This window comes from Amphibalanus amphitrite, unplaced genomic scaffold, assembly GCF_019059575.1.
Source record: "Amphibalanus amphitrite isolate SeventyFive unplaced genomic scaffold, NRLGWU_Aamphi_draft 000171F_arrow, whole genome shotgun sequence".
In the NCBI taxonomy this organism is placed as follows: domain Eukaryota; kingdom Metazoa; phylum Arthropoda; class Thecostraca; order Balanomorpha; family Balanidae; genus Amphibalanus; species Amphibalanus amphitrite.
In genome coordinates this window covers 260,993-288,706 of record NW_024881666.1, presented here as the reverse complement: position 1 = coordinate 288,706, position 27,714 = coordinate 260,993, and the positions used below count along the sequence as shown (strand labels likewise).

General features: G+C 46.3%; 1 protein-coding gene across 6 annotated transcripts in view; it reads right to left on the bottom strand.

The window, feature by feature from the left end:
* The window catches only part of LOC122383716 (serine/threonine-protein kinase mig-15-like), a 396,652-nt gene that overhangs the window by 312,968 nt on the left and 55,970 nt on the right, over positions 1–27,714 (bottom strand). For all 6 annotated transcript variants that reach the window (XM_043370438.1, XM_043370439.1, XM_043370441.1 and 3 more), the window contains exons 6-7: positions 6,635–6,683; positions 3,513–3,665 (exon numbers count right to left, since the gene is read on the bottom strand). In XM_043370438.1, coding sequence (XP_043226373.1) covers positions 3,513–3,665; positions 6,635–6,683 — 202 coding nt within the window. The remainder of the gene's footprint in view (positions 1–3,512; positions 3,666–6,634; positions 6,684–27,714) is intronic.

Genomic DNA, 27,714 nt, shown 5'->3' with positions numbered 1-27,714 from the left:
ACCAGAGGTCATCAAAGGTCAAAATTTGCCAATTGTCATTATATTTTTCAGAAAACATGCCGCTATCTCAGGAACTATGGTAGCTAGAAAAACTCCTGGAAGAGCAATCGATAGCTTTTGAACTCTTCTTTTGAAAAGGTCATTATCAATATTGACCTCAGGTCAACGGTTTAGCCTCCAGAGGGCAAAAACTACAAAAATAGCTGTTTTTACGAAAAGTGTTTTTCGACAATAACTTTCGACTACTAAAAGCCACGACATTTCTATTGCCAGAATCGTGTTCCCCTCGCCGAGACGCGTCGAATGAACTAAAAGTTGAACTTGAAAATTTGACCTCAGGTCAAGGTCATAACCTGACCTGAAAAGGTCATGTTGCATATCAGTCGATGCGTCTCAACAAGACAGACACAATGAGACCATCCGCAGTATTCCATCTCTTTCCAATCGCGAGTTATTGGCAAAAAACTGTTTGTAGCCTCAAATGACCTCGGATGACCTTTCTAGAGGCTATCAGCAAAAATGACACCTTGGTCATCACGAGTGGACTAAATCATTGTGATTCTGAAATATTTGGACTGTTCCTATGCGTACACACGGATCTAGAGGCATTTTCATTTTTCTCCATTGACTTGTAATGGAAAGGTCACGCCACTGACCTGACCTTAGGTCACGGATATAAAAAAAATCCGAGATATACAAATTGTAGGCGCCCATAACAGCATGCAATCCACCAAGTTTAAAACCTTTCTGACAAACACTGCAGGCTGGACATGATTGCAAACTTTTTTAGGCTTGGTCAGTTAACTTGACCTGGTGACCTGACCTGACATGACCTGGGGTTAAAAATTTCACACATTGTCCAAAATTGATGTACCAAAAGCTACCCCAAGCGGCGCGGCGCTACGCCGTCCCTGGCCGGTCCGTGTACCCGGCCCACTCCCGGCAGCAGCTGAGCCGTCCCTGGCCGGTCCGTGCCAGGGCCCAGGGGTAGCCAGTAACAGTTGGTAGCATTAGGCCAAATGGGCGCTCAAAACCTACTACCCCATAGGGTTCCCATGTTAAATCGACCTTTTTCAAGCGAGCCTCACACGTAAGCCATAAGAGAAAGTGCCAATGTTATTGTAGAGAAAGGCAGCCTCAAGCTTTCCCTACAACCTTTTTATCTAGCGTTTTTCGATGCGGAGGCCATAACAGGTCCAAAAAGCATTGGGCGCTGCACGATGTACCAAACGCCCGTCCATGAGAGCACAAGTTCCTGCGCATGCGCACATTGCATCAGCCCTGTACTGGCAAAAGTAAATTAGTGATACTGCTAACGGATTCAATCAGCCAATCAGCGTCTCGGTTTAAATAAATAGATGTCGCTAGCATCACGCAACTCCTGCTTGCGAACACGTTGTAAGAATGGAACAGCTGCGGCATTTCTGCCTTCCATTGATTCCTGCCATCTTAGTATCAACTATACGCTTTTCAACTAACTTTAAACTAAGTTTTAAACTATGATTAGGATGTTTTATCTGGTACATATAATTTAAAAATAACTGCCACATGAAATTTGTTTTACTCGTCAGAATCGAATATTCTGTTTTTTCCATATTCAACAAATATATCACCTACCCTGTAACTCATCCAGGTAAAATGGGCGCTTTCCGCGTCGTTGACGTCAAACATTCACCCTGGGTCCGTGCACCCGGCCCACTCCCGGCAGCGCAGCGGCACGATAACGCTGGCCATGGATGACATAATAATGGATTGGTGTCTTCGCAGTTTTTGGCGACATTGAGCTCAGGCCTGCCATCTAGCGGGAGAATTATCGTAAGTTAGGAGCAAGCCGAGTGAACGCCGCTGATTAGCATTGTGACACACGGGAGTGTGGTGTAGTAGCAGGCTTGTTGTGCAATTTTTCAAAAGGTTATGTCTTTATATGTCAGTAACAGCGAAGAAATTAATAGATTTATGTGCAGGGTCAGTAATAAGATAAGCAGTTCCACGTTATTTCCTCATTAAATCGTGAAACAGGGAGTTATTGGAGACTTCGCCAGCACGTGTCGTTTTCGCTATTTTTCACATGAGTCTTTACTTGGCCTAAATCAAACACATTGTCCCTTTGTCCAAACACATATAATGCAAGGCCTATATATGGCCTTGCATTGTCCGATCAAAGAACAAAGCGAACGTAAGTAACTATCTATAAGTCTAATGAAAATTTTAAACGGAATTGCTAACGTCATTGCCGTTCAATATGTCATTCAAGACGCTATATGAAAAGGACCCAACCAGTGCTGCGTAGTCGATGAAATTTCAGTGACTTTGGCTCCAACTCCGATTCCGGTATCCAAATATCGACTCCGACTCCTCCGGGCAGAACTGTCGATTCACACAGACTCCGACTCTGACTCCGACTCTGCAGCCCTGGTGAATCGGTGGAGTCGATGACTTTTCGGTGACGTTCGACTCATCTCCGACTACAGCTTTTAAAAATTAACCGACTTCGAGTCGGAACAGAACCGCTGGCTCTGACTACAACTTCGCAGCCCTGGCCCAAGATAGCCGCCTAAAACAACTTTGATGTGTGATCTTCTTCGTACATTGTTAATGTTATTTTAAACAAGGGGTGGAAAAGGGAGACGAAGCGTTCACAAACAAGGATCTCCTGTTGCGAATCAATCAGCTGCTGGAACAGAAAGGCATTAACACCACGAATCTCATTTCATCGTTTTCCTAACGACTCTGCACCAATGTAAGCACTGATCAATGCAGTGCGAGCATCGATGTGACATTTGTGTACCAAGTTTGAGTGTTATCCGCCCAGCCGTTCTTGAGATATGGAAGCGGCACCCCCCCCCCCCCACGTGCGCCGCACGTGCAGTAGCAACCCCATAGTGACACATGGAAATGCATTGGCCACTGGATGCCTAACTATTGACGAAGTTTTACTGTAATTGGCCCAGCCATTGCGGAGTTACTTTATGTGGAACAATTTCGACACCCCTAAGTTGGCACGTGGCACGTGCCGTAACATTAACTTAGATGAAGAAAATAGGGCGAAATTCGGAGAAGAGGGAATAAGCCTACCAAATATGTAAGTGACATATTGTCAAACTGCTGTACCATTGTGAGTAAATGACAATATAAAAGGTCGTACAAGCCGATGGGACTGGGCGCTTCATTACACACCGTCTTACGCATTTTATTTTCGTTATTACCTAAAGGCTGCTTGACGTTTTTGGCTTACAAGCATTTAAGACATTTTTTGTCGTCTCAGGTCCAGTAAGATTACCTCCAACTCGTGGGAAAATGCACTTCAAGCCAACTAACACACCACACCCACGTGTGTCATAATGCTGAGAGATGGCGTTCACTCGGCTTGCTCCTAACTTACGATAATTCTCTCGCTAGATGGCAGGCCTGATCCCAATGTCGCGGATCCCAATGTTAATTTCCACGAGACACCAATCCAGTGTTATATCATCCATGCGCTGGCCTAGTTAGTGGATCGGTAGGGTTCTTACCGAGTTTGACTTCGGCGTTGTCCGTGAGCAGCACATTTTGTCCCTTGATGTCGCGGTGAATCACTTTGCAGGCGTGCAGGTGGCTGAGGCCGCGAAGCATCTCGCGACAAATGTAGGCGATCCACTCCTCCTTGAGTGAGCTGCCTTTGGTGGCTGTCGGCACGGTGAGCCGCCGTCAGCAACCACAGTGCAGCCGGACGTACAGTACAGCTAAAGGCGCATACAGGGTGGGGCAGAAAGATTTACCTGTTTGTTTTCAGTCCATAACTAAAAAAGTTATGAACGGATTTTGATAAAATTTTGCATGGAGTTTCCCAACTGACTGATGCATCAACATTAAGATCGTTTTTACATTATGTAATGATTGTTGGTGAGCTGTGGCGAAGATGACTAAGTGAGCCCAAATTGCGGCTCTGAAGTAGGCTGGCCACAACTCCCGAAGCGTTGCCAAACAGCTCGGTGTTGCCGTAAAAACTGCTTGCAGTGACTAAATGCTTGCAGTGCTTGCAGTGTAATAAAATGACTTTAAAAGACAGTGTTAGTGTGGACGAAGTCCATGCCAGGCAGAACAAGGGATTTCCGCTTCAAAAAGCTGGTTGATATCTTGCACAAGAAAGTGTTTCAAGTTCTAGGCGAAGCATGCGCAAACTGCCAAGGGGCCTCGGTGTTTCGACCAGAACCGCCAGGAGAATCATAAACGACGGCTTAAGGGGCCCTGACACTTGCACGATTTTATGGCACGCATTGGCACGAATCGCATCGTGCCCGTGTGCACCGTGTGCCCGTTAACTTCTTCTAGGTTCATATGTTTTTAGGCTGCTTTTTTTAGCTGATTTCGAATTTAGCACCAATGCGAAGTAATTTTACGAAGTAATTTTGGCGCCATTTACGAAGTAATTTTGGCGCCATTTACGAAGCAATTTTGGCGCCTTCATACCAAGTCACGAATCTGTCAGTGGTGGTTGATTGACACCTACTATGGACAGCTAGCAAGACACCTACTGGTTGACCTGACCTGACCTGACCCGACCCGATCTGGCCTAAATACATGAAGACATCATCGAGGATTGTCAGTAACTCAGCCCGACTGTTCGATTCCCCTCTCGCCTCTGGCCTTTTGTTCAAATCAGGTCTAACCAAAAGACTGTGGATTTTGCTCCTCACGTCTTATTGCCACAATAAATCAGGTCATTCAATCGTACAGACAAACTGTGCAATGGCCAGTATAACTCAATTACGACATGAGCGCAATCGCTACCCGTTTATAGCCTCCTTGAATCACGGTGAGGCCGTGTGTATACAAAATAATTGCCGAGGAAATGTAAGTAAATCCCTAATGGGGGCCTGCCATGTTAATACTCGTATAGCTTATTAACATGGCCAGGCGTCGGGTACCGGTAGCCGAACGAGGTTGATGTTAGACGCTGGACTGCAATCCCACCTCTTAAAGGGACCCTCCCACCTTAACATTAGATTTGACTTGAGATAGCCAAAATGGGGTCCCTGGCTCACAATTACCGGTTTCGGCACTCAACATCGAGAAATGCCTTAAATCGGAAATATTGAATTTCAAAATTGCAGCATTTTGATTCAGAGGGGCTAATGCATAGGAATACCCCTCTGAATGCGTGACGTCAGCGCAGATATCTAACGATTTTTAAATATTTGACTAAAACGTTTTGTAGCAGCGGTGGTATATGCTGCTTTGCGCGCAACAAGTGCCGCACTTTCAGCTGCCAAACTATTGCTTCCAAATAAAGTCGCTAGGAACAGCGGAGATCCCAAAAAGTAAACAAAAGTAAAAGTCTAATATCTTGAAAACCGGTGAATATTTTTCGGTGAAATTTGGTAGATATTCGTTTTCGCTCTTTCTGAACCGAGCGACATCACTTTCATGCCAATTCACAAACTTTTTTGAAGGTGGGAGGGTCCCTTTAAGATTTTGGCTGTTCGGCGCAATTTAGTTGGTGGGCTTCGAACAGGACAGTAGTCCCATTCTCAACTGCGTACAACAAATTACGCCGAACACGTTGCCGCGGAGCGAGAGGACAAAGCCGGCACATCAGTCCGACTCCGAGAGCCACACCACACGGACAACGTCCCGGTCCCGACCGATTCTCCTGCCAGACTGCGCCGCCGCCGCGGCACCGGCCCCACATCACCGCCAGTCACGTGATCCACGGGTCACCAATCAGCGAACGCGCCGCGCGGCGCGGCCGAGCGCCCGCCGGGTAGACTGCGCCGCAGCGCTGCCCGCTGCAGCAGCGGCGGCCAGCCGGACGGCCCGGCGGCTGTAAAGATGTAACAAATACTAACAAGGATCAAAGCTAGTATGAAATTCGTGATCAGTTTGTGAAACCACATGATCAGATCATGAAAACCCCTCGTAAGAACCTTCCGAAGTTTTAATAGATCACGATTTTCCCCACTTTTGAGTCATTGACCTGACCTGGAAGGTCAACCAATAACCTAGCCCCGCCCTGTGCGTTGGCGGCTAGCAAAACACCAATAAGGGCGAGGGTTAAGCCCCATCGGACTTGTTGGTTTTCTACATACAGGGTGTCCCAGAATTGACCGAACACTTATTTTCTGGCCAAAAGTACGATTGTGCTCGATCATAATGAGATAGGAGCATCATACGTTTGTAAGACATCCCTTAGCTATCGAGCTTGAAGACCGTTTGCTGTTGATGACCAGCTGTTGCTGTTGATGACTCGAGTCAGTCGAGTCAGTGACAAGTGCAGTTCTGAACTTTGTAAGCGGACTTTCGGCGTGGTTCTTGCTGGAGAGCTCTGGCAGCTTATTTGCAAGCAGGTGGGGGTGAGCAAATCGCAGTTATATCAGCGAGCGAAGCCAGAGAGAGCAAGAGATAACATGGTTGACAAGCCTGGGCGCGGCCAAAACGGAGCATGCACCTGTCGTCAAGCTGGTGGTTGCCATGACATGGTCAACAAACGCCACCGATCTACCTGCAAGCCAGCTAAACGACTGATCAGGGCTAGCCACAAAACATCAGTCTACTTTTCACCCCTATCGTTGACAAAATTTTGGAATTTGGGGCCTCTGAAATGGAAAATATGCCAAAAAAGTCGAGAAATAGCAGCGACACGCAGTTTGCTTACATTTGACGAGGTCGGTGACAGATCCGGCTCCGCAGTACTCCATCACCAGCTGGAACACAGTAGTCAGCGGTCAGTGTCAGCAGTATCATGTATTCAACAGCATCCTCAATGCATATAAGGCTTTTCATGAGTCACGTCAAAGGTAAAAGATAAAAGGTGAGTAAAAGACAAAAGAACAGTGACAAGATAAACACATGCACAATTACACATCACACGTTCATTTGTCACTGAGTGTGGACCTCAGTGCGCGCTTAAAACCGGCCATGGTCACAGCTCCCCTCACATCGCGCGGTAAGTTGTTATATTTTCGGGCACCTACGTTCGAAATGCGCCTTTCGCCCGCTTGGGTTCTGGCACGAGTTGTCACTAATTGGTCTGCGTACCTAGTGCCATGTTGGTGGTCGGGACTTGTAAAAAGTAACCTCAACTCTCGTGGGCACCCGGTCACCAAAACACGGCGCACTAAACAAAGCTGGTGATACGCAACAAGCTGCTGTGCAGTCAAAAACCCAAGACGGTGTGTTTCATGGCTAATGTGGTCGTACTTTTTCTTGCGACAAATGATTCTAGCACTAAAGTTGATCAGTTTTTGAACGCGGTGAAGCTGGGTTACGCTACAAGTGCCATAAATCGACATACAATACCGGATGGCTGACAGTACCAATGACAGCACGATCTGCTTGATAACAGAACGTGGGATGACATGACTCGCGTGGAATAAACCTAACAAAGTCCCAGTGCATTTTCTCACAAGCTGATCGATGTGACCCTCATAAGTCAGATGTCTATCCATGTATACCCCCAAGTTTTTGACCTCTCGACATTCACTGATCACTGTATTACCCATTCTGACATGAACAGCAGGCAAATCTTTCAGCATGGCCCTGGTTCCAAAAACGATCACTTGAGTTTTCGATGAATTCAATTTGAGTGAATTTTGTGCGAACCAGTCAAAAAGTAGGGACAACTCCTTTTCTAGACAACTGATCATATCTGTGATGTCCTGTTTTCGGCCTGATATCCAGATTTGAGTATCGTCTGCAAATGATACAAGCTTGGTCCTCTCAGTGTACAGATTGAGCTCGTTGGAAAAGATCGAAAATAACAAACAGGACAGTGAACCGCCCTGGTAAACCCCAGTGCTATTCGGGCGTACCTGCGACAGACATAACTTTGATGCCGTCCTTCGTGGTGATTTTTACCTGCTGTCGGTGGTTTCGAAGATAATCAGTGAACCAGTGATTTTCAACGCCGTAGAGCAGTAGTTTCTCTAAAAGCTTCGCATGTGAGATCACGTCAAAACACTTGGAACAATCTAAAAGGACCAGAATCGAAATTTTTCCTTCGTCCATGTAGTCAGCCAGCCATCAGTAGTCAGCGGTATGGGCCAGTGATCAGTGGTCAGTGGTCAGTGGTCAGTGTCAGCGGTCAGTGGTCAGTGGTCAGTGGTCAGCGGTCAGTGTCAGCTGTCAGTAGTCAGCAGTATGGGCCAGTGGTCAGTGGTCAGCGGTCAGTGATCAGCCATCAGTTGTCAATGCCAGCATACAGTGGTCAGTGGAGTGGTCAGTGGGTTGGTTCAGTGGTCAGTGGTATGGGTCAGTGGCCAGTCGTATCGGTCAGTGGTCAGCAGTCAGCGGTCAGTGGTTATCGACACCTTAAGGTAGGACTACATATTGCTTAAAAGTTTTTATTTATAGTTCCTAACACATTTATTTTGTATATGATCGGCAATCAAATATGCAGCCCTGGTGACGCAGTCGGTTAAATATATTCCTGCCCGGGGCCGGGATGATTCAATAAATTTCACCGAGGTTTTTTAGCGAAAACTCCGAGGGCCGTTAGGCCCGAGGTGATTTTGCTAAAAAAGCGAGGTGACATTTATTGAATTCCCGGCCTTAGGGCTGGAAGGTGTTTCCTATACCTGCCAAAAGGCTCACAACTATATGATAGTGACGTCAGCAGCCGTGTGGTTCAACGTGTTTAACCACACCCCTTGAACCACACGGCTTGTAATATTAAAGCATTGCATTAAACTTTGAAAAGTGTGGTACAGTGCACGTGCCGTTTAAATGCCTGGATGTCTCGATTTAACCATGCAATGTAGCAGGTATGGGAATATATAATACTGAACGAGGTCGGTGTAAATAAATTTTCAAGACTGAGGTTCTTACTGGATTTTTGAACGAGGCCGAAGGCCGAGTTCAAAAATCAGTAAGGACTGAGGTCTTGAAAAGTTATCACCGGCCGACTTTGGTATGTATTTTACTGTATACCAACGATAAATTTATGTTCTGGACCGAAGCTCTTAACCAACTTAGGAACGAGACCATGCCAAAACGTTGGCTAAAGTGCAAACTGGTAATGCATTTTTGACCGTGGTCAATTTGCTTACACCAGTTATTACCACACTCCTCCGGCTAATGTATTTGAATAGGCCAGGCATAGAGTAAAGGCGTCGACCCGCGGTGCGGACGGTGCCGGGTTTCGGGTTCGATTCCCGGTTCCGCCTGTTCCGCGGGCGTCGTCTCCGGCTGTGTCACCACGTGTGGGGGGTAGGCTCCCATTTCAGCCGTAGCATGGGGGTGGGGAACAAGGACCAGGAGGAGGAGGAGCTCTCCTATAATAGGGACGCCAAGAGCCCGTTGGAGGGGGGTCTGGATAAAACATAGGGATTACTAATTACGTCACTTAGATTCCATAAGTGCGCTACCAAGTCCGCCAACAAATGCCTCAAAATACGCAAGCATGCAGATTCAGTAAAAATGTATGATTCCACTTCATATCGGTTCGGGCAATCCTAAAAAATCTGACTAGCCGACATTTCCTGTATTTGTATTTGTAAAAGCACCAGCTCTCCACACGGATGTGGTTTTTATAGTTCTTAGTCAAACGAGGTACATAAAGCGAGGGTAAAAGCTACTAAAATCAGCTTCAAGTGACCTGAGAGAGGAGACGCCGCCGTAGCTGTCTCAAACTTCCCGATTGACATGTTCTCGCAGTCGTATGGAAGTCGATTCATTTCCAGAGCTGCGCGGTACGCGAAACGCCTCTTCCCGGTTTTCGTTCTGACCCTCGGTAGAAATAAAAGATTGTCCTGTCTGGTGTGTCGCAAACGATCGGGAATTATTAACGAAAACTAATGGCTTTTTTATAGAAATACACCGCCACCCATGAACAGGTGACCAGGAGTGCCCCCGCCCTCGAACCCAGCGACAACAGAACCCTTACGTTAACACCAGAAAAACTGAGGAGATAAATGTCGCGGCACTTCCTGCTAAGAAAGGAAATAAACTAAACACAAGCAAAGAAGAAATGAGAGGAGCCAGGGATTGTTAGTATGGCATACGAAGAAGGCAGAAAGTAGTCAATGGACTAATGAGCCATTGACTGAACCTCCCGCTACGATCCCGAAATGAGCATTCATACATTCATACATACATTGGGTTAGGGGGTTTCGGTGCATACAGGTAAAAATTAGTCTGGTCATATATGATCCTGGTGTTTATGCCGGTGTGACCAGGGGAATTGGGCATTTGGCCCCCTTTCAGATGCCCGGGGATCCGCCCTTGCCCCGAACTTTATTCTCCCTCTCAACTTTTTCTGTAAAAGTAACCATGCCCTTATCAGAGACCTCCATGTTGCCGCGTCAGTAGTCTATAAAACTGGACTCTCTAGCAAAAAAAAAAATACTTGTCTTGAGAAAAAGTCATTGTGAAGCATATTGTCAGTTGCCATGGCAACTACATAACCTTATTTACTAATTACGTTTAACGTGTCTTATCCCCGACCGTAGATAGTGTTTACAATTGCTTCACGCGCAAAGAGAGACAATGTATACATAATTTACTCGGTCAACAGAGACTCGGTCAACAGATTCCACGACAGATCGACCAAAAAAAAATTTGACACCCACATATTTTATTTTTCGTTTAAAACTGGTCTTAGCGGTTGCGATGGGCGGGGAAGCCAACTGCTGCAAGGATTTTTTCTTCGAACAACGGTTTCCGAGATATAGCCTCGGGCAATTCCTGAAGGTCACGGTGCAACCCTATTTTTGGCGGCTTCTAACTAAAAAAAACTATTGGTTTTCTATGATAAAAACTTATTATTGTCACTTGCACGGGCCGATCACTAGCCGATTACCGTCATTTAGGAGGGCGGCTCAAACTCTATATTGCCCTCAAAATAAAAGCTGACGGGCCAATAATGGTCATTATCCGCCCGACAGTTCATTAGCGCCCGACAGCTCAAATGTGTTCAAATATATATTCTCAAATGAATCCCACAAATTATTTTAATGAAAATTGCGGTTATTGCAACTGAAAGAAGTAGGCGGTTCTGTACAAACAGTTGTTGATTTATATTTCATTTACAATACTTGTCATAGACCGATGCACGACCGATTGCACATTTGATGCGTTTTCGCTATGTTATTGTACGGCGTACCTATCCTTACGCGTGAAAGTTCACATTGATAACGCAAGACCCGTTGAACGTTGCATTCGGGAGCAGTGACGACAGAGCTGTTCTCGCAGTTACCAGTTGCTGGCTTTGACGGACTTCCGGTGGGTCAGGCACCCGATGTTCCTGTTCGTTCATGTTCAGCCAGTCTTCCACTTCCATCCCACCGATGGTCAGATTAAAGTTGGGCTTTTCTTCGCACAACCGTCGTGAGGTAGCAAGCAGGCCCTCCGTTCTGTATCACCGTGGCGCTGCACCCTGGGACTATACTTGCGGCTGTGTCGGACTGCCAGGTCATCGTTTGTGCCAATATCTCAGAGCAACGCCTTTTTTGAGGAACTGACATGTCGTCAATGTAATGTGAAAGGCTTGCGGTCCTTTTGTGTTTGTTACTTTAACGATATCTTCAGCTGCCACTCCAGCTTGATGCAATGTCATGACGGTGGTGGCACGAACGCAATGACATGTATACCGTTGTGATAGCTTAGCGCTATCAGCTATCCTCTGCATGATTGTTGACAGGCTGTTCTTCCCCATTGCTTCGTTTCGGAACCAACATTTACCTTGCGTCCATGCTCTCTTTGGTGTTTGGAACAGCCTATCACTATCATGATTGACCTTTTGCTGGTACAGGTCTCGCGGGTTTTAGCGGTAGGTTTTGCACCTAGAAAATTTAGTGTACTTCAGGCTATATCTTCGTCATCTTAAGCTTTTAAGTGTTGAAGATGCGATCGACTTGATGGGTAACAAGCCGGCCATGATCGTGCAAAATGGCTTCATCGTAGATCGATTAGTTTCTGAGATATAACCGGAAACATAAAAGTGCAAAACCTACCGCTTAACCTCGCGAGACCTGTACATCTTGAAAACTTCTACACCAGGCCCGTACATCCTCTGATCAGAAAAGTCTACATCTCCCTGCTTGCTTCCACCCTGATGGTTTTTTGTTGCTTCAGTTTTCGAAATAGTGACATATTCCTTTCCGTCTGGGTCTTCTCTGACGACGAAATGATCTTTCCTCATCTGAGCCCAACCTTCTCGACCTCTTCTCCCGAAGAAAAAGCAGAGATAACGGGTGTCTACTAAATAATAAGAAAAATTTCTAAGGAGTTGATACGCACCTTTAATGGTAACACATAATATGCATAATTCACATGATGAAAAAGCAATCTGTTGCGAATGTTAAACACACAAAATGAAAACATGACATCCCACGGTCAGTCGCCAGGAGGACGTTAAGCATGCAACGGTTCCGAGTAATCTTCGCCAATCTGAAGGAAACTTACCGATCTATACCGGAGAAGACACTTATGGCTCTCTAAGTACAAATTAAAGGTTTTTAGCCCAGTGCCAATCGCATATTTATGATATTTCGGTCAAGAAGAAACGTTCAAGATGCTAGACAGAAGTTTAAAGTGGCTGTAACTCTGCGAGTTTCGCCACAGAAATAAGATCCCCTGCTATGGGGTGCGAAGGACGAAGTGAGGGGTGTCAATGTGCCTGCTGGCGTGACGCTTTAATATTTGTCACTATTATGTCGTAGTTTCTGCTTTAGAAAATATGCAATTAAGTAACTGAGGTGCACACAGACACCCGTTATCACCAAAGCGCAGGAACACAGAGAATAACGGCGTTTGCGTCGGCCGTTCAGGGGCACGCTGTCAACTGGTCACAAGGTGGAGATGGTAATGGGTGACGAAAGCTGTTTGGCCTTCCCGGGAACAGAAATATCTGTTGCCGGTTTGTATGCTCCTATAAGGGGTGATACGACTGTAACCTGAGGACAAGTTTCCTTGCCGGTTTCCAGCTTAATGGTGTGGCTAGACGGTGTCTCCGGAAGGGGAGGTACTACCAGTCATATGCCCAAAATGAGTTAACCCTCGCCGGACCTATTGGTTTTCTACATACGCGCCGGCCGAGGGGGGGGGGGGGCGGGTACGAGCCCCTCGCCGTTTCGCCCCTAGTAGAGCTAGCGCGTCGCGGAAAAAACGAGCATGTGCGCCGTTACGAGACGCAGAGATTGGTACCCGAGTTTAGGATCCTAGGTCAACCGGTGACCTCTAAGGTCAGGTCAAGTGTCCCAGGGTACGGTTCAGTTTTTGGTGAATAACTTCGCAAAAAAACGGCCGCAAAACCGCGATTTTGGCAGCATCGTGTTCGCCTTGCTCAGGCGCGTCGAATGATATACTTTTTGTTCGGGTCAGGTCAACTTAGGGTGTTGACCTCAGGTCACGGTCAGGTCAGCACCCCCAGGTCACCAAGTTGGCCGAAAGGGGTCATGTCACATATCATTCGATTCGGCAGGTCTTCCTGAGTCCATTGGTGACTTCCCGACTCGCTAGCTCAATTTGATCGGGAGTTATTGACGAAAAACTAATATGACCTTTATGACGTCATAAATGACGTCACACAAGGTCAACATTGCAAAGGTGACGCATCTTACCTTGCAAGGAGTGCACAAAAATCACGATTCTGTGTGCTTGAGATAGTTGAAGATCGTTCCCGGCGCCAGAATAGCAGTTTCAATTTTTCCCCGTTGACTTATAATGGTGAGGTCACGAAAATTACCTGACCTCATATGACCTCAAGGAAAAATCCGAGATATACAAGTTGTGAGACTCGTAATGAATACCAGATCCTGCAAGTTTCATTTCTCTGTGAAAGCTCCTCTGGCAGTGAGGGCGTTGTGAAGTTGCGACATCTGAAGACCATGCAGATGTTCACTTATGACGTCATAGGTCAGTGACCTGACCTGACCTGAAAATGCTGTTGGTGTCAAAAGATCCGGCTTGAATCGAAGGTCTTCAGGTGCGCCAAGTTTCAGCTCTCTATCGCCAACGTGTTCGGAGCTATCGCGAAAAAAAAAACCCTATGGAGGGCGGCACCCCCACCCCCCTCGGCCGGCGAGGGTTGACATTGGAAGGGTGTTCTAGTGCGAGGGACGGCTAGAAAATGTGTCGATTCCTTATTTTTGGGGGGTCGCCAAGGACATACAAGACGTAGACTACTCAAGTGGTGGCTTTAAGCTCCGGTTCTACTTAGTTTTCGGCCATTATGCCATTAAAACCATCACAATGTTGGAGGGGGTCGGCGTACCCATGGAAGATCGAGAGGACAATTCGCCCTGCGTGTTGCAGCTTTGGCCGCTTTAACCCTATTCCTGGCGGGCTCCGCCGGGACAAGAAACTGGCGGGGGGGGGGGCCGATTCGCCCCCCCCCCTGAGATCTCGAGAACGAAGCAAGATAGCGACAAACGGTAAACGGCATCGGATACGCACGGTCAAGATCTACAACTTTTACAAAGGTCATTTTCAGGTCAGGTCAAAGATGACGTCACAGGGGTCGAAAAAGTCAAAATGGCGGCGCTAGATATGGAGAGTTTTTCTCGAATAACTTTCGAATTAGTCAAGATAGGAACAAACTAAGGGCATCATCGTGATCCTCTCGTCAATCCGCATCGAATGAGATATATGTTGACCTCGCAAGGTCAAGGTCAAAGGTTGACCTCAGGTCACGTGACCTCGAGGTCATCATGTATATCATTCGATGCGTCTTGACGAGCTGAACACAATGAGACCATCCACGCGTCTGTATCTTGTTCCTGTACGGAATTATTGGCCAAAAACCTTTGGTGACCTTTGATGACGTCACATGACCTCACAGCTGCCCAACAGCAAAACAGACCTCAAGGTAGTGAAGGTTGATCGTATATGAAGTCATGTATGGTATATGGGGCCATTCCGACCCGTTTTAGTGGTAAAAACAGGGAGTTAATTTTTCCCCCATTGACTTATAATGGGGAGGTCGCGAAACTGACCTGACCTTAGGTCACCGATATCAAAATTCAGAGATATACAAATTGCACATACTGGTACCCTAACTAAAGCCTGAAGAGAAGAAATTGATCGGTCAAAAACTCTAGCTCTGGCGTGATTGCAAACTTTTCTGAGGTAGGGTCACCAAACCGCCTCTGGTGACCTGACCTGAGGTCAGATCAACTCAAAATTTTCAGACATGTTGCGTAGAAGCCTTTTAGGAAAAGTCAGAAAATTTGAGCTTCCTAGCTCAACGCGTTTGGGAGAAATAACCAAAAAACCTCAGGGGGGGCGCTCCTGAGGCCCCCCCCCCCCCCGCCAGGAATAGGGTTAAGACTTGTGAGGCTTTGCCAAGAAAGAAATATATTCAGGGGACTAGACCATAGCTTTGGACCGACATCTGAAGACGCGAAGCCAGAAATTATCGGTCTCGTTTAACGCGGAGGTGCCGCGACGTTTGATAGAGGGGGTCGGGTGGCTCGTGCGGCCTGACGTGAAACATGATGAACTCAGTGCGTTGCTTCGAAGGTTCTTAAAAACCAATATATAGGTGCATCCGCATGCGAATTTTGAATGATCTAAGTTACGTAATTACCGAGACATAGGCCTTTAAACTTTTTCTCATTATTTAGTAGACACCCGTTAGAACCATGTAGCCTGCAGGAGGATGGTTGGATTTGACGCGAAATCCGAGAGGTAGTCACTCAAGCGCTTCATATCGTCCTCTGTGATAGCAGCCTTATGCTGAGGCTTGGGGTTGCCTGCCTTTACGTACAGTTTGCAGCGAGCGTCAAAAATGTTGTTTGCTGCAATAAACTGTATCAGTTATGATGTTGATCGGTCTGCTATGTGGAGCGCTGGTCAGGCAGCGATGGATGGCCGCACGAATGCAGGTCAGTGTAGGTACTGGGCGTTAGAGTATCCCCCTTTCTTCGCCTTCGCTTCAGCGTAGAACCGTCTTAGTAAACTGCACAGTTCTTCATGTGTAACTGTTGCAAAATCGCATGTATGGTCTCTCAATGCAAGCCATTCATTAAATTTCTTCCTCCCATACTGAGTGGCCTTCGATGTGTTGTCAGGTACAACACTTCTTTCCAGCTCTATTAATTCACGGTCCGTTATTTCGCTATCCATCTGGCATTTCAACGCGCAAAGGAGATAGAGCTATTATTACCTCAGAAGCTAAGCCCAAGGCCCTATATACCCGCTAAAGGGGCATTCCACGTCAAGTGGGACAAAAAATGATCATTTTGAACCTCACCTCCTCCGATTTTTGCGAAACTTTGTGAAACTACTCATTTATATGTGAAAAGAAAGGAGACATATTTTTGTCAAGATATGACGTCACGTTTCCGAGATACACGTCATCAAACATTGACTTAGGCAAGGCACATTATCACCTTTAAAGCGTCATAACCATTGAAGTTTTAGACATATCACCACGAGACAAAGTGTGAAATGGAGGGAATAGGTCAGGCTTTAATTTGAGGATAACAATATTGACGTACTTAACTAATTAGTGAACTTAATTAAAATTCAAAAGATAAATTTTAATTTTCTGAAAAATGGGTACCCTTCGATTTTGCTGATTTTTGCATATTTTATTCTCCTATACATTAGCTACATCATATAAAAAATCCAGAATGGGCCGACGTCTACGTAACTGTCTTTTGGACTTCGTAATGTCTGGCACTCGCGTGTTTCGTTTTAGCAACCAAGTAGAGGCGCTACCTGGAGATGCTTCTTTCTACCTACCCCAAACCAAAGCAAACCTAACCTGACCTGACGTGACCTGACTTAATCTAACACGCGTAAATATGTACAGCCCTCACGGCAGTTGCCGACTGGTCAAATGCTACCTAGATCCGAACATTAGCCCTCACAACTTTGCCGGTTGGCCAGATGCCACAAAAACAAATGTGTGTTAAACACTTCAGGGCTCAGGCTGACCCGCGCTGCGAGCCAGCGACCTTTAGATTTCGAGGTGGGTACATTCGGCACACTTACTACTAAGCCACGAAAATAGCTGGTCATCGTAAGCCAGTTTTTTAATGATGAAATTGGGCATTCTCCGGGCAGCGCCTCTCTTTGGTTGCAAAAAGAAAATACGCCAGACTCTCCCAGCGCTAGGGGAGAAAAGCCCGGTTTAGACAAAATAAGGTATTAAAAAACGGAATTTGAATTGTAGGTGGGGCGGTGGGGAACTTCATCGTGTGCCAATTTCATGGCCCTAGATCAATACATTCAAGATCAAATGAGGTTAAACGTGATCAAATTTGCTATAGTGACTATTTTGCGTTTATACGCCCATAGCTCTAAGAGATACTGGCCCATTTTCCTATTTCTTCCTTTATACGACATTTGTAGTGTTATGAGAATCTCTAGTTAATCTTACCATAAATTTGGCAGTTAGTGGCTTGCTAAGAGTAAGATGTCGCCGGCAGAGGCGGGGATCGGCCGACGCGGGAAACGTCATAGTCACATATTGTGTTTGCACCCTAATGGCTAATAGTTTAATTTTACTAGTTGATTTTCGTATTTATTTAAACATTAGATTGCCTGTATATTTTTAAGCCTTCACACAAAATTTGACAAGAATCGATCATAATCAGCGGTAAGAAGCGCGGTGCAAAGATGGGACCATCCTGCGCCGGCACAGTTTACCACTCAGGCGGCGCCGGCCTTTGGTGTTTGGAACAGCCTATCACTATCATGATTGACCTTTTGCTGGTACAGGTCTCGCGGGTTTTAGCGGTAGGTTTTGCACCTAGAAAATTTAGTGTACTTCAGGCTATATCTTCGTCATCTTAAGCTTTTAAGTGTTGAAGATGCGATCGACTTGATGGGTAACAAGCCGGCCATGATCGTGCAAAATGGCTTCATCGTAGATCGATTAGTTTCTGAGATATAACCGGAAACATAAAAGTGCAAAACCTACCGCTTAACCTCGCGAGACCTGTACATCTTGAAAACTTCTACACCAGGCCCGTACATCCTCTGATCAGAAAAGTCTACATCTCCCTGCTTGCTTCCACCCTGATGGTTTTTTGTTGCTTCAGTTTTCGAAATAGTGACATATTCCTTTCCGTCTGGGTCTTCTCTGACGACGAAATGATCTTTCCTCATCTGAGCCCAACCTTCTCGACCTCTTCTCCCGAAGAAAAAGCAGAGATAACGGGTGTCTACTAAATAATAAGAAAAATTTCTAAGGAGTTGATACGCACCTTTAATGGTAACACATAATATGCATAATTCACATGATGAAAAAGCAATCTGTTGCGAATGTTAAACACACAAAATGAAAACATGACATCCCACGGTCAGTCGCCAGGAGGACGTTAAGCATGCAACGGTTCCGAGTAATCTTCGCCAATCTGAAGGAAACTTACCGATCTATACCGGAGAAGACACTTATGGCTCTCTAAGTACAAATTAAAGGTTTTTAGCCCAGTGCCAATCGCATATTTATGATATTTCGGTCAAGAAGAAACGTTCAAGATGCTAGACAGAAGTTTAAAGTGGCTGTAACTCTGCGAGTTTCGCCACAGAAATAAGATCCCCTGCTATGGGGTGCGAAGGACGAAGTGAGGGGTGTCAATGTGCCTGCTGGCGTGACGCTTTAATATTTGTCACTATTATGTCGTAGTTTCTGCTTTAGAAAATATGCAATTAAGTAACTGAGGTGCACACAGACACCCGTTATCACCAAAGCGCAGGAACACAGAGAATAACGGCGTTTGCGTCGGCCGTTCAGGGGCACGCTGTCAACTGGTCACAAGGTGGAGATGGTAATGGGTGACGAAAGCTGTTTGGCCTTCCCGGGAACAGAAATATCTGTTGCCGGTTTGTATGCTCCTATAAGGGGTGATACGACTGTAACCTGAGGACAAGTTTCCTTGCCGGTTTCCAGCTTAATGGTGTGGCTAGACGGTGTCTCCGGAAGGGGAGGTACTACCAGTCATATGCCCAAAATGAGTTAACCCTCGCCGGACCTATTGGTTTTCTACATACGCGCCGGCCGAGGGGGGGGGGGGGGGGCGGGTACGAGCCCCTCGCCGTTTCGCCCCTAGTAGAGCTAGCGCGTCGCGGAAAAAACGAGCATGTGCGCCGTTACGAGACGCAGAGATTGGTACCCGAGTTTAGGATCCTAGGTCAACCGGTGACCTCTAAGGTCAGGTCAAGTGTCCCAGGGTACGGTTCAGTTTTTGGTGAATAACTTCGCAAAAAAACGGCCGCAAAACCGCGATTTTGGCAGCATCGTGTTCGCCTTGCTCAGGCGCGTCGAATGATATACTTTTTGTTCGGGTCAGGTCAACTTAGGGTGTTGACCTCAGGTCACGGTCAGGTCAGCACCCCCAGGTCACCAAGTTGGCCGAAAGGGGTCATGTCACATATCATTCGATTCGGCAGGTCTTCCTGAGTCCATTGGTGACTTCCCGACTCGCTAGCTCAATTTGATCGGGAGTTATTGACGAAAAACTAATATGACCTTTATGACGTCATAAATGACGTCACACAAGGTCAACATTGCAAAGGTGACGCATCTTACCTTGCAAGGAGTGCACAAAAATCACGATTCTGTGTGCTTGAGATAGTTGAAGATCGTTCCCGGCGCCAGAATAGCAGTTTCAATTTTTCCCCGTTGACTTATAATGGTGAGGTCACGAAAATTACCTGACCTCATATGACCTCAAGGAAAAATCCGAGATATACAAGTTGTGAGACTCGTAATGAATACCAGATCCTGCAAGTTTCATTTCTCTGTGAAAGCTCCTCTGGCAGTGAGGGCGTTGTGAAGTTGCGACATCTGAAGACCATGCAGATGTTCACTTATGACGTCATAGGTCAGTGACCTGACCTGACCTGAAAATGCTGTTGGTGTCAAAAGATCCGGCTTGAATCGAAGGTCTTCAGGTGCGCCAAGTTTCAGCTCTCTATCGCCAACGTGTTCGGAGCTATCGCGAAAAAAAAAAACCCTATGGAGGGCGGCACCCCCACCCCCCTCGGCCGGCGAGGGTTGACATTGGAAGGGTGTTCTAGTGCGAGGGACGGCTAGAAAATGTGTCGATTCCTTATTTTTGGGGGGTCGCCAAGGACATACAAGACGTAGACTACTCAAGTGGTGGCTTTAAGCTCCGGTTCTACTTAGTTTTCGGCCATTATGCCATTAAAACCATCACAATGTTGGAGGGGGTCGGCGTACCCATGGAAGATCGAGAGGACAATTCGCCCTGCGTGTTGCAGCTTTGGCCGCTTTAACCCTATTCCTGGCGGGCTCCGCCGGGACAAGAAACTGGCGGGGGGGGGGCCGATTCGCCCCCCCCCCCCCCCTGAGATCTCGAGAACGAAGCAAGATAGCGACAAACGGTAAACGGCATCGGATACGCACGGTCAAGATCTACAACTTTTACAAAGGTCATTTTCAGGTCAGGTCAAAGATGACGTCACAGGGGTCGAAAAAGTCAAAATGGCGGCGCTAGATATGGAGAGTTTTTCTCGAATAACTTTCGAATTAGTCAAGATAGGAACAAACTAAGGGCATCATCGTGATCCTCTCGTCAATCCGCATCGAATGAGATATATGTTGACCTCGCAAGGTCAAGGTCAAAGGTTGACCTCAGGTCACGTGACCTCGAGGTCATCATGTATATCATTCGATGCGTCTTGACGAGCTGAACACAATGAGACCATCCACGCGTCTGTATCTTGTTCCTGTACGGAGTTATTGGCCAAAAACCTTTGGTGACCTTTGATGACGTCACATGACCTCACAGCTGCCCAACAGCAAAACAGACCTCAAGGTAGTGAAGGTTGATCGTATATGAAGTCATGTATGGTATATGGGGCCATTCCGACCCGTTTTAGTGGTAAAAACAGGGAGTTAATTTTTCCCCCATTGACTTATAATGGGGAGGTCGCGAAACTGACCTGACCTTAGGTCACCGATATCAAAATTCAGAGATATACAAATTGCACATACTGGTACCCTAACTAAAGCCTGAAGAGAAGAAATTGATCGGTCAAAAACTCTAGCTCTGGCGTGATTGCAAACTTTTCTGAGGTAGGGTCACCAAACCGCCTCTGGTGACCTGACCTGAGGTCAGATCAACTCAAAATTTTCAGACATGTTGCGTAGAAGCCTTTTAGGAAAAGTCAGAAAATTTGAGCTTCCTAGCTCAACGCGTTTGGGAGAAATAACCAAAAAACCTCAGGGGGTGCGCTCCTGAGGCCCCCCCCCCCCGCCAGGAATAGGGTTAAGACTTGTGAGGCTTTGCCAAGAAAGAAATATATTCAGGGGACTAGACCATAGCTTTGGACCGACATCTGAAGACGCGAAGCCAGAAATTATCGGTCTCGTTTAACGCGGAGGTGCCGCGACGTTTGATAGAGGGGGTCGGGTGGCTCGTGCGGCCTGACGTGAAACATGATGAACTCAGTGCGTTGCTTCGAAGGTTCTTAAAAACCAATATATAGGTGCATCCGCATGCGAATTTTGAATGATCTAAGTTACGTAATTACCGAGACATAGGCCTTTAAACTTTTTCTCATTATTTAGTAGACACCCGTTAGAACCATGTAGCCTGCAGGAGGATGGTTGGATTTGACGCGAAATCCGAGAGGTAGTCACTCAAGCGCTTCATATCGTCCTCTGTGATAGCAGCCTTATGCTGAGGCTTGGGGTTGCCTGCCTTTACGTACAGTTTGCAGCGAGCGTCAAAAATGTTGTTTGCTGCAATAAACTGTATCAGTTATGATGTTGATCGGTCTGCTATGTGGAGCGCTGGTCAGGCAGCGATGGATGGCCGCACGAATGCAGGTCAGTGTAGGTACTGGGCGTTAGAGTATCCCCCTTTCTTCGCCTTCGCTTCAGCGTAGAACCGTCTTAGTAAACTGCACAGTTCTTCATGTGTAACTGTTGCAAAATCGCATGTATGGTCTCTCAATGCAAGCCATTCATTAAATTTCTTCCTCCCATACTGAGTGGCCTTCGATGTGTTGTCAGGTACAACACTTCTTTCCAGCTCTATTAATTCACGGTCCGTTATTTCGCTATCCATCTGGCATTTCAACGCGCAAAGGAGATAGAGCTATTATTACCTCAGAAGCTAAGCCCAAGGCCCTATATACCCGCTAAAGGGGCATTCCACGTCAAGTGGGACAAAAAATGATCATTTTGAACCTCACCTCCTCCGATTTTTGCGAAACTTTGTGAAACTACTCATTTATATGTGAAAAGAAAGGAGACATATTTTTGTCAAGATATGACGTCACGTTTCCGAGATACACGTCATCAAACATTGACTTAGGCAAGGCACATTATCACCTTTAAAGCGTCATAACCATTGAAGTTTTAGACATATCACCACGAGACAAAGTGTGAAATGGAGGGAATAGGTCAGGCTTTAATTTGAGGATAACAATATTGACGTACTTAACTAATTAGTGAACTTAATTAAAATTCAAAAGATAAATTTTAATTTTCTGAAAAATGGGTACCCTTCGATTTTGCTGATTTTTGCATATTTTATTCTCCTATACATTAGCTACATCATATAAAAAATCCAGAATGGGCCGACGTCTACGTAACTGTCTTTTGGACTTCGTAATGTCTGGCACTCGCGTGTTTCGTTTTAGCAACCAAGTAGAGGCGCTACCTGGAGATGCTTCTTTCTACCTACCCCAAACCAAAGCAAACCTAACCTGACCTGACGTGACCTGACTTAATCTAACACGCGTAAATATGTACAGCCCTCACGGCAGTTGCCGACTGGTCAAATGCTACCTAGATCCGAACATTAGCCCTCACAACTTTGCCGGTTGGCCAGATGCCACAAAAACAAATGTGTGTTAAACACTTCAGGGCTCAGGCTGACCCGCGCTGCGAGCCAGCGACCTTTAGATTTCGAGGTGGGTACATTCGGCACACTTACTACTAAGCCACGAAAATAGCTGGTCATCGTAAGCCAGTTTTTTAATGATGAAATTGGGCATTCTCCGGGCAGCGCCTCTCTTTGGTTGCAAAAAGAAAATACGCCAGACTCTCCCAGCGCTAGGGGAGAAAAGCCCGGTTTAGACAAAATAAGGTATTAAAAAACGGAATTTGAATTGTAGGTGGGGCGGTGGGGAACTTCATCGTGTGCCAATTTCATGGCCCTAGATCAATACATTCAAGATCAAATGAGGTTAAACGTGATCAAATTTGCTATAGTGACTATTTTGCGTTTATACGCCCATAGCTCTAAGAGATACTGGCCCATTTTCCTATTTCTTCCTTTATACGACATTTGTAGTGTTATGAGAATCTCTAGTTAATCTTACCATAAATTTGGCAGTTAGTGGCTTGCTAAGAGTAAGATGTCGCCGGCAGAGGCGGGGATCGGCCGACGCGGGAAACGTCATAGTCACATATTGTGTTTGCACCCTAATGGCTAATAGTTTAATTTTACTAGTTGATTTTCGTATTTATTTAAACATTAGATTGCCTGTATATTTTTAAGCCTTCACACAAAATTTGACAAGAATCGATCATAATCAGCGGTAAGAAGCGCGGTGCAAAGATGGGACCATCCTGCGCCGGCACAGTTTACCACTCAGGCGGCGCCGGCCGGCGCCGGCCGCCGAGCCGCTCCGGCAGGAATGTTTGACTTTACACCGCTATAACTAGAAAAGTTGTGGACCGATTTACCTATTTCTTGCGCGGGAGGATTTGCAATCCGATTTTGGACAGATACTGAAAGTTTGACGCTAACATGATAATTATGGCGTGAGTTATTGGCGATAAATAGGTGGAGTTAGCGAAATCGGCCCCTTCCAACGCCCGTGCTACGTTGCACTACTTGTTGCTATATCATCCAAAGTTATCGTTGGCCCACTCTAATTTTCTCAGCACGTGTGCCTTACGTGTAGTGGAAGACAATATCTAAATTTGAGCAAAATCGAAGGGTACCCATTTTTCACAAATTACATTTTAAGAAATTAATTCAAAATAAAATAAATTCAAAATCACCAAAAAATGTAAAAATTGTCAAATTTTACTAGTATAACTCCTTATGTACCGGTTTCAGTTTGTTTGAAATTAATAGCTTCAAAAATGTTGAAGCTATAGATCTTTCAAGATTGCAATACACGTCCAATTCTGCTCAAAAAGCAGAAGTTTAGCGACTTGTATCTCTGTAGCCCGAGGGCATATGACAAAATCCTTTCACCCTCAGAGGTTTTACCCAATAGCGAATAAGTATACCAACTTTGAACAAAATCGCAGAGGTGACCGATTTTGGCTGTCCCGGTTGACATGGAATACCCCTAAACCGAAAATGATGCACCCAAGGCCATATAACTAAGTTAGGTAAGATCGTCCGGGCTCGCTAATGTTACAAAGCTGCAACGCTACGGTGACGTCCCCGGGGCATACGCTCCCTGGCTCGATCCGGACCCTGATGCGGCGGCTGCAATCGCTGCTAATCGAAAAATTACTTATGCAATAGTGTTTTTAAATGACTTTAACCCTCGCCCCGTTGGGGGGGGGCATTTTGCCCCCTCCCCTGTGGTTTTTCCAGAATAGTAAGAAAACGGCGGCGCGCAGCGCCGCCAAGTTTTCAGGACCTTCCCTTCCCGGGCATCAATTTGACACCTTCACACCGAATTTCAAGTCTTAGGTCACCTTAGGTCAGGAGTTATTGAGGTCAAACTGAGGTCATGTTCGAGCAAAAATGAGCAAAAAACATGCAATCTTGAAACGCTCACCAAATTTACAGTTACCAAGCAATTTCAAAGTTCTTTATATGGTCTGGTAGACAAAAAAACAGCGCTACAAAACTGCTATCTCGGATTTTCAAAATTTTGGATTTTTGACCCCAAAAATTCAAAAAAAAATGATTTTTTTAGAATAACCCAAAAAATCCAAAAAAAAATTCGAATTTCGAAAAAAACGGCATATATATGATAGTCCTTGTGCTCTTCTATATACATACCAAATTTCAGATCGATATCTCGTTTTTTGGCCAAGTTATAGCGAAAAAAAACTGTTCAAAAATGATGACGTCAAATTTTTAAATTCAATTTTCAGCGATTCTAGACCACGTAGGGCAAAACAAAGACCACCATCGAACTCCCCGTGACGAGCTGCATCGATTCGATACCCATTGTATGCAAAAATATCAACTTTGAAATTTGACCTAATTTGACCTGACCTTGATCTGACCTTCACCAACACATCATCACAACTGACCCCAAGGGCTGCCTGTCCCGTACATAATCGCATTTGGCATATAAAATGGACCATAAAACATGCATCACATGATATTTTTATCTTGTGACCCTCAGTGACCTGACCTCTGTGACCTGACCTGGTATCAGTGACCTCAAATAGCAAAATATGTGTTTGACGAACATTTCCTATGCGATGATTTTCAATGAAATGCATTTTAATCGATTTTACAACGCATTTCTTGAAATGCCTGTAGACGGTGAAAATTCGACCTTTGACCTGACCTGTTACGTCATCGGTTTGACCTTGGTAAATAAAATTGGGTCACAAAGTAGTTCCCTGATAGGGCTATCCAACACCGTTTGCCGCTTGTCGCTAGGTTGCGTGGTTCTCGAGATCTTAGGGGAGGGGCAAATTGCCCCCCCCCCCCCCCAACGGGGCGCGTTGCTCGGCAGAGCCCAACGGGGCGCGGGTTAAAAAGGGAAAAATATGATAGCAAAATAATTATGAGAATCCCTTGTTCTGACTGGGATTGTATGGCCCCGCCACCTAGCGGACAACGCCGTAATTAGGGTTGAGTTGGCGATCACCAGGTGGCTTGTCAGTAAGCTGTCAGCCGCAGACACGAGAGGGGCCGGCAGGCGCTTAATATTATGTAAACGCCAGGTCATGCTCAGGAAAATGCGACACGCTTCAGGACGGTCATTTATCTCGAAAAAGACGCGGTGCCCTGTGGTGATATGGCCCACATTAGGGTTGTTAAAAACAAACGAATTTGGGAAAAGTATATGGGCTCATGGCTCATGTGGTGCGTTATTCTTTTCTGAGTCCAATGATACCCTTTTTTCCGAAAAGTATTACTGCTAGGCGCTGCTCAAACGGCTTAAAGAGGACCATGTTACGCCCGCCGACCGGCCGGTGTCAATAAGGGAGAGAACTCGGCGCCGCGCGCCGGCGGCAGCGCCTTATCGGCACCGCGCGCCACGACACCTGCCGGGCGGCCGGCTGGGCGGTGGGAAGTTATAAGTGCGTGGCAGTGTCCGAAAATTTGTAGATGTGGGTGGAAACGACATCCAAATGAAAATCATTTTCCACTCTCACCTCCAGTTTTCAAGCCCAATTTTCCACTCCCAATTCCACCGAGAAGGAGCAACTGCGTGAGTGGTTGTTTTTAATCTGTCACAAATTGTAGATGAATTAATGTTATTGATCATTTCCCATTCTTTTTGGGCCTTACCTGACCGACAATTTTTCACTCTCATCCTTTTTTTGGTCAGCAATTTTCCCCTCTGACACCCAAGCAAAAATATTATTTTGGGACACTGGTGCGTGGTCTTATTGCACACGATCGGGGTGAGCTATCCCATGTTTTCGGGGCGGAAAGTTTCAGTGCAGCATCGGTGCGTCTCAGTGAGGGAAACTGTGGTCAAATCTTCCATTTTTGGAAGCCTTTCATTTTTGGAAGAACCTTCCATAAATGGGTATGCATTTTCCACAAATGGAAGGCTTCCAAAATTGGAAGGCCTTATCTCAGTGTTCCCAACTGTGATCCCCATCCTTTGATTTAAGTTACGGCCTTTTTAAATGTGTAACATTAATAGTTGATTTTGCCATTTATGATCACTGATGTAAGGAGAAGCAGCAGTGCTAGAGTTGGTAATACAGGCATGCTATGTCAATGTACATAGTGATATAATAGCATGGTGTCCTGGTGCACTGCGCTCTTTTTCTACTTCTAGAGGACACATGGAAATTCAGAAGAGAAAACAGCTGGTCAATAACCAACCAGGAGGAACACAGCTATAGTCCTGACAAAACATGGTTTAAATTAAACTTACTATCCCTCATATAAATTGAAGATTCATGCTCCTTCCATAGAAAGTAGCACGAAAAACGGCGCACCAACGCCCAAGGGCGCACACAAGGGGGGGGGGGGCACACGGGCCCGTGCCCCCCCCCCCCATTCGAGTTGGGGGGCCCAACTCGAAGGAAGGGGCCCCAAATGGGCCTCAAACTAATCCTTAGACCACCGAAGACCGTGTACAAAGGGCCCTCAAATGGCCTTAAAGGGCCCTCAGATGGTCTCAAAAGGCCCTCAGATGGCCTCGAAGGGCCCTCAGTTAGCGTCATAGGGCCCTCATCTGGTGTGTGTCAAAAGGCCCTTAGATGGTGTCAAAGGGCCCTCAGATGGCCTTAAGGAGCCCTCAGATGACCTCAAAGGACTCTCAGATGGCCTTAAAGGGCCCTCAGATAGCCTCAAAGGGTCCTCAGCTAACGTCAAACGGACGTCAGAAGGCCTTAAAGGGTGTCAAAGGTCCCTGAGCTGGCGTCAGAGGGTCATGCCCTTGCGTCAAACGGCTCTCCGAAGGCTCTAAAGAGTCCTTTGCTGGTGACAGAGGGCCCCCAGCTGGTGCCAGATGGCCCCCAGCTGGCGCCAAATGGCCATCAGAAGGTCTCAAACGGTCCTCAGCTGGCGTCAAGCGGCCCTCAAAAAGCCTCAAGGGGCCCTTAGAAAGCCTCAGGGGCCCTTAGAAGACCTCAAGGGCCCTCAGAAGGCCTTGAAGAGCGTCAAAGGACCTTGAGCTAGCGTCAGAGGG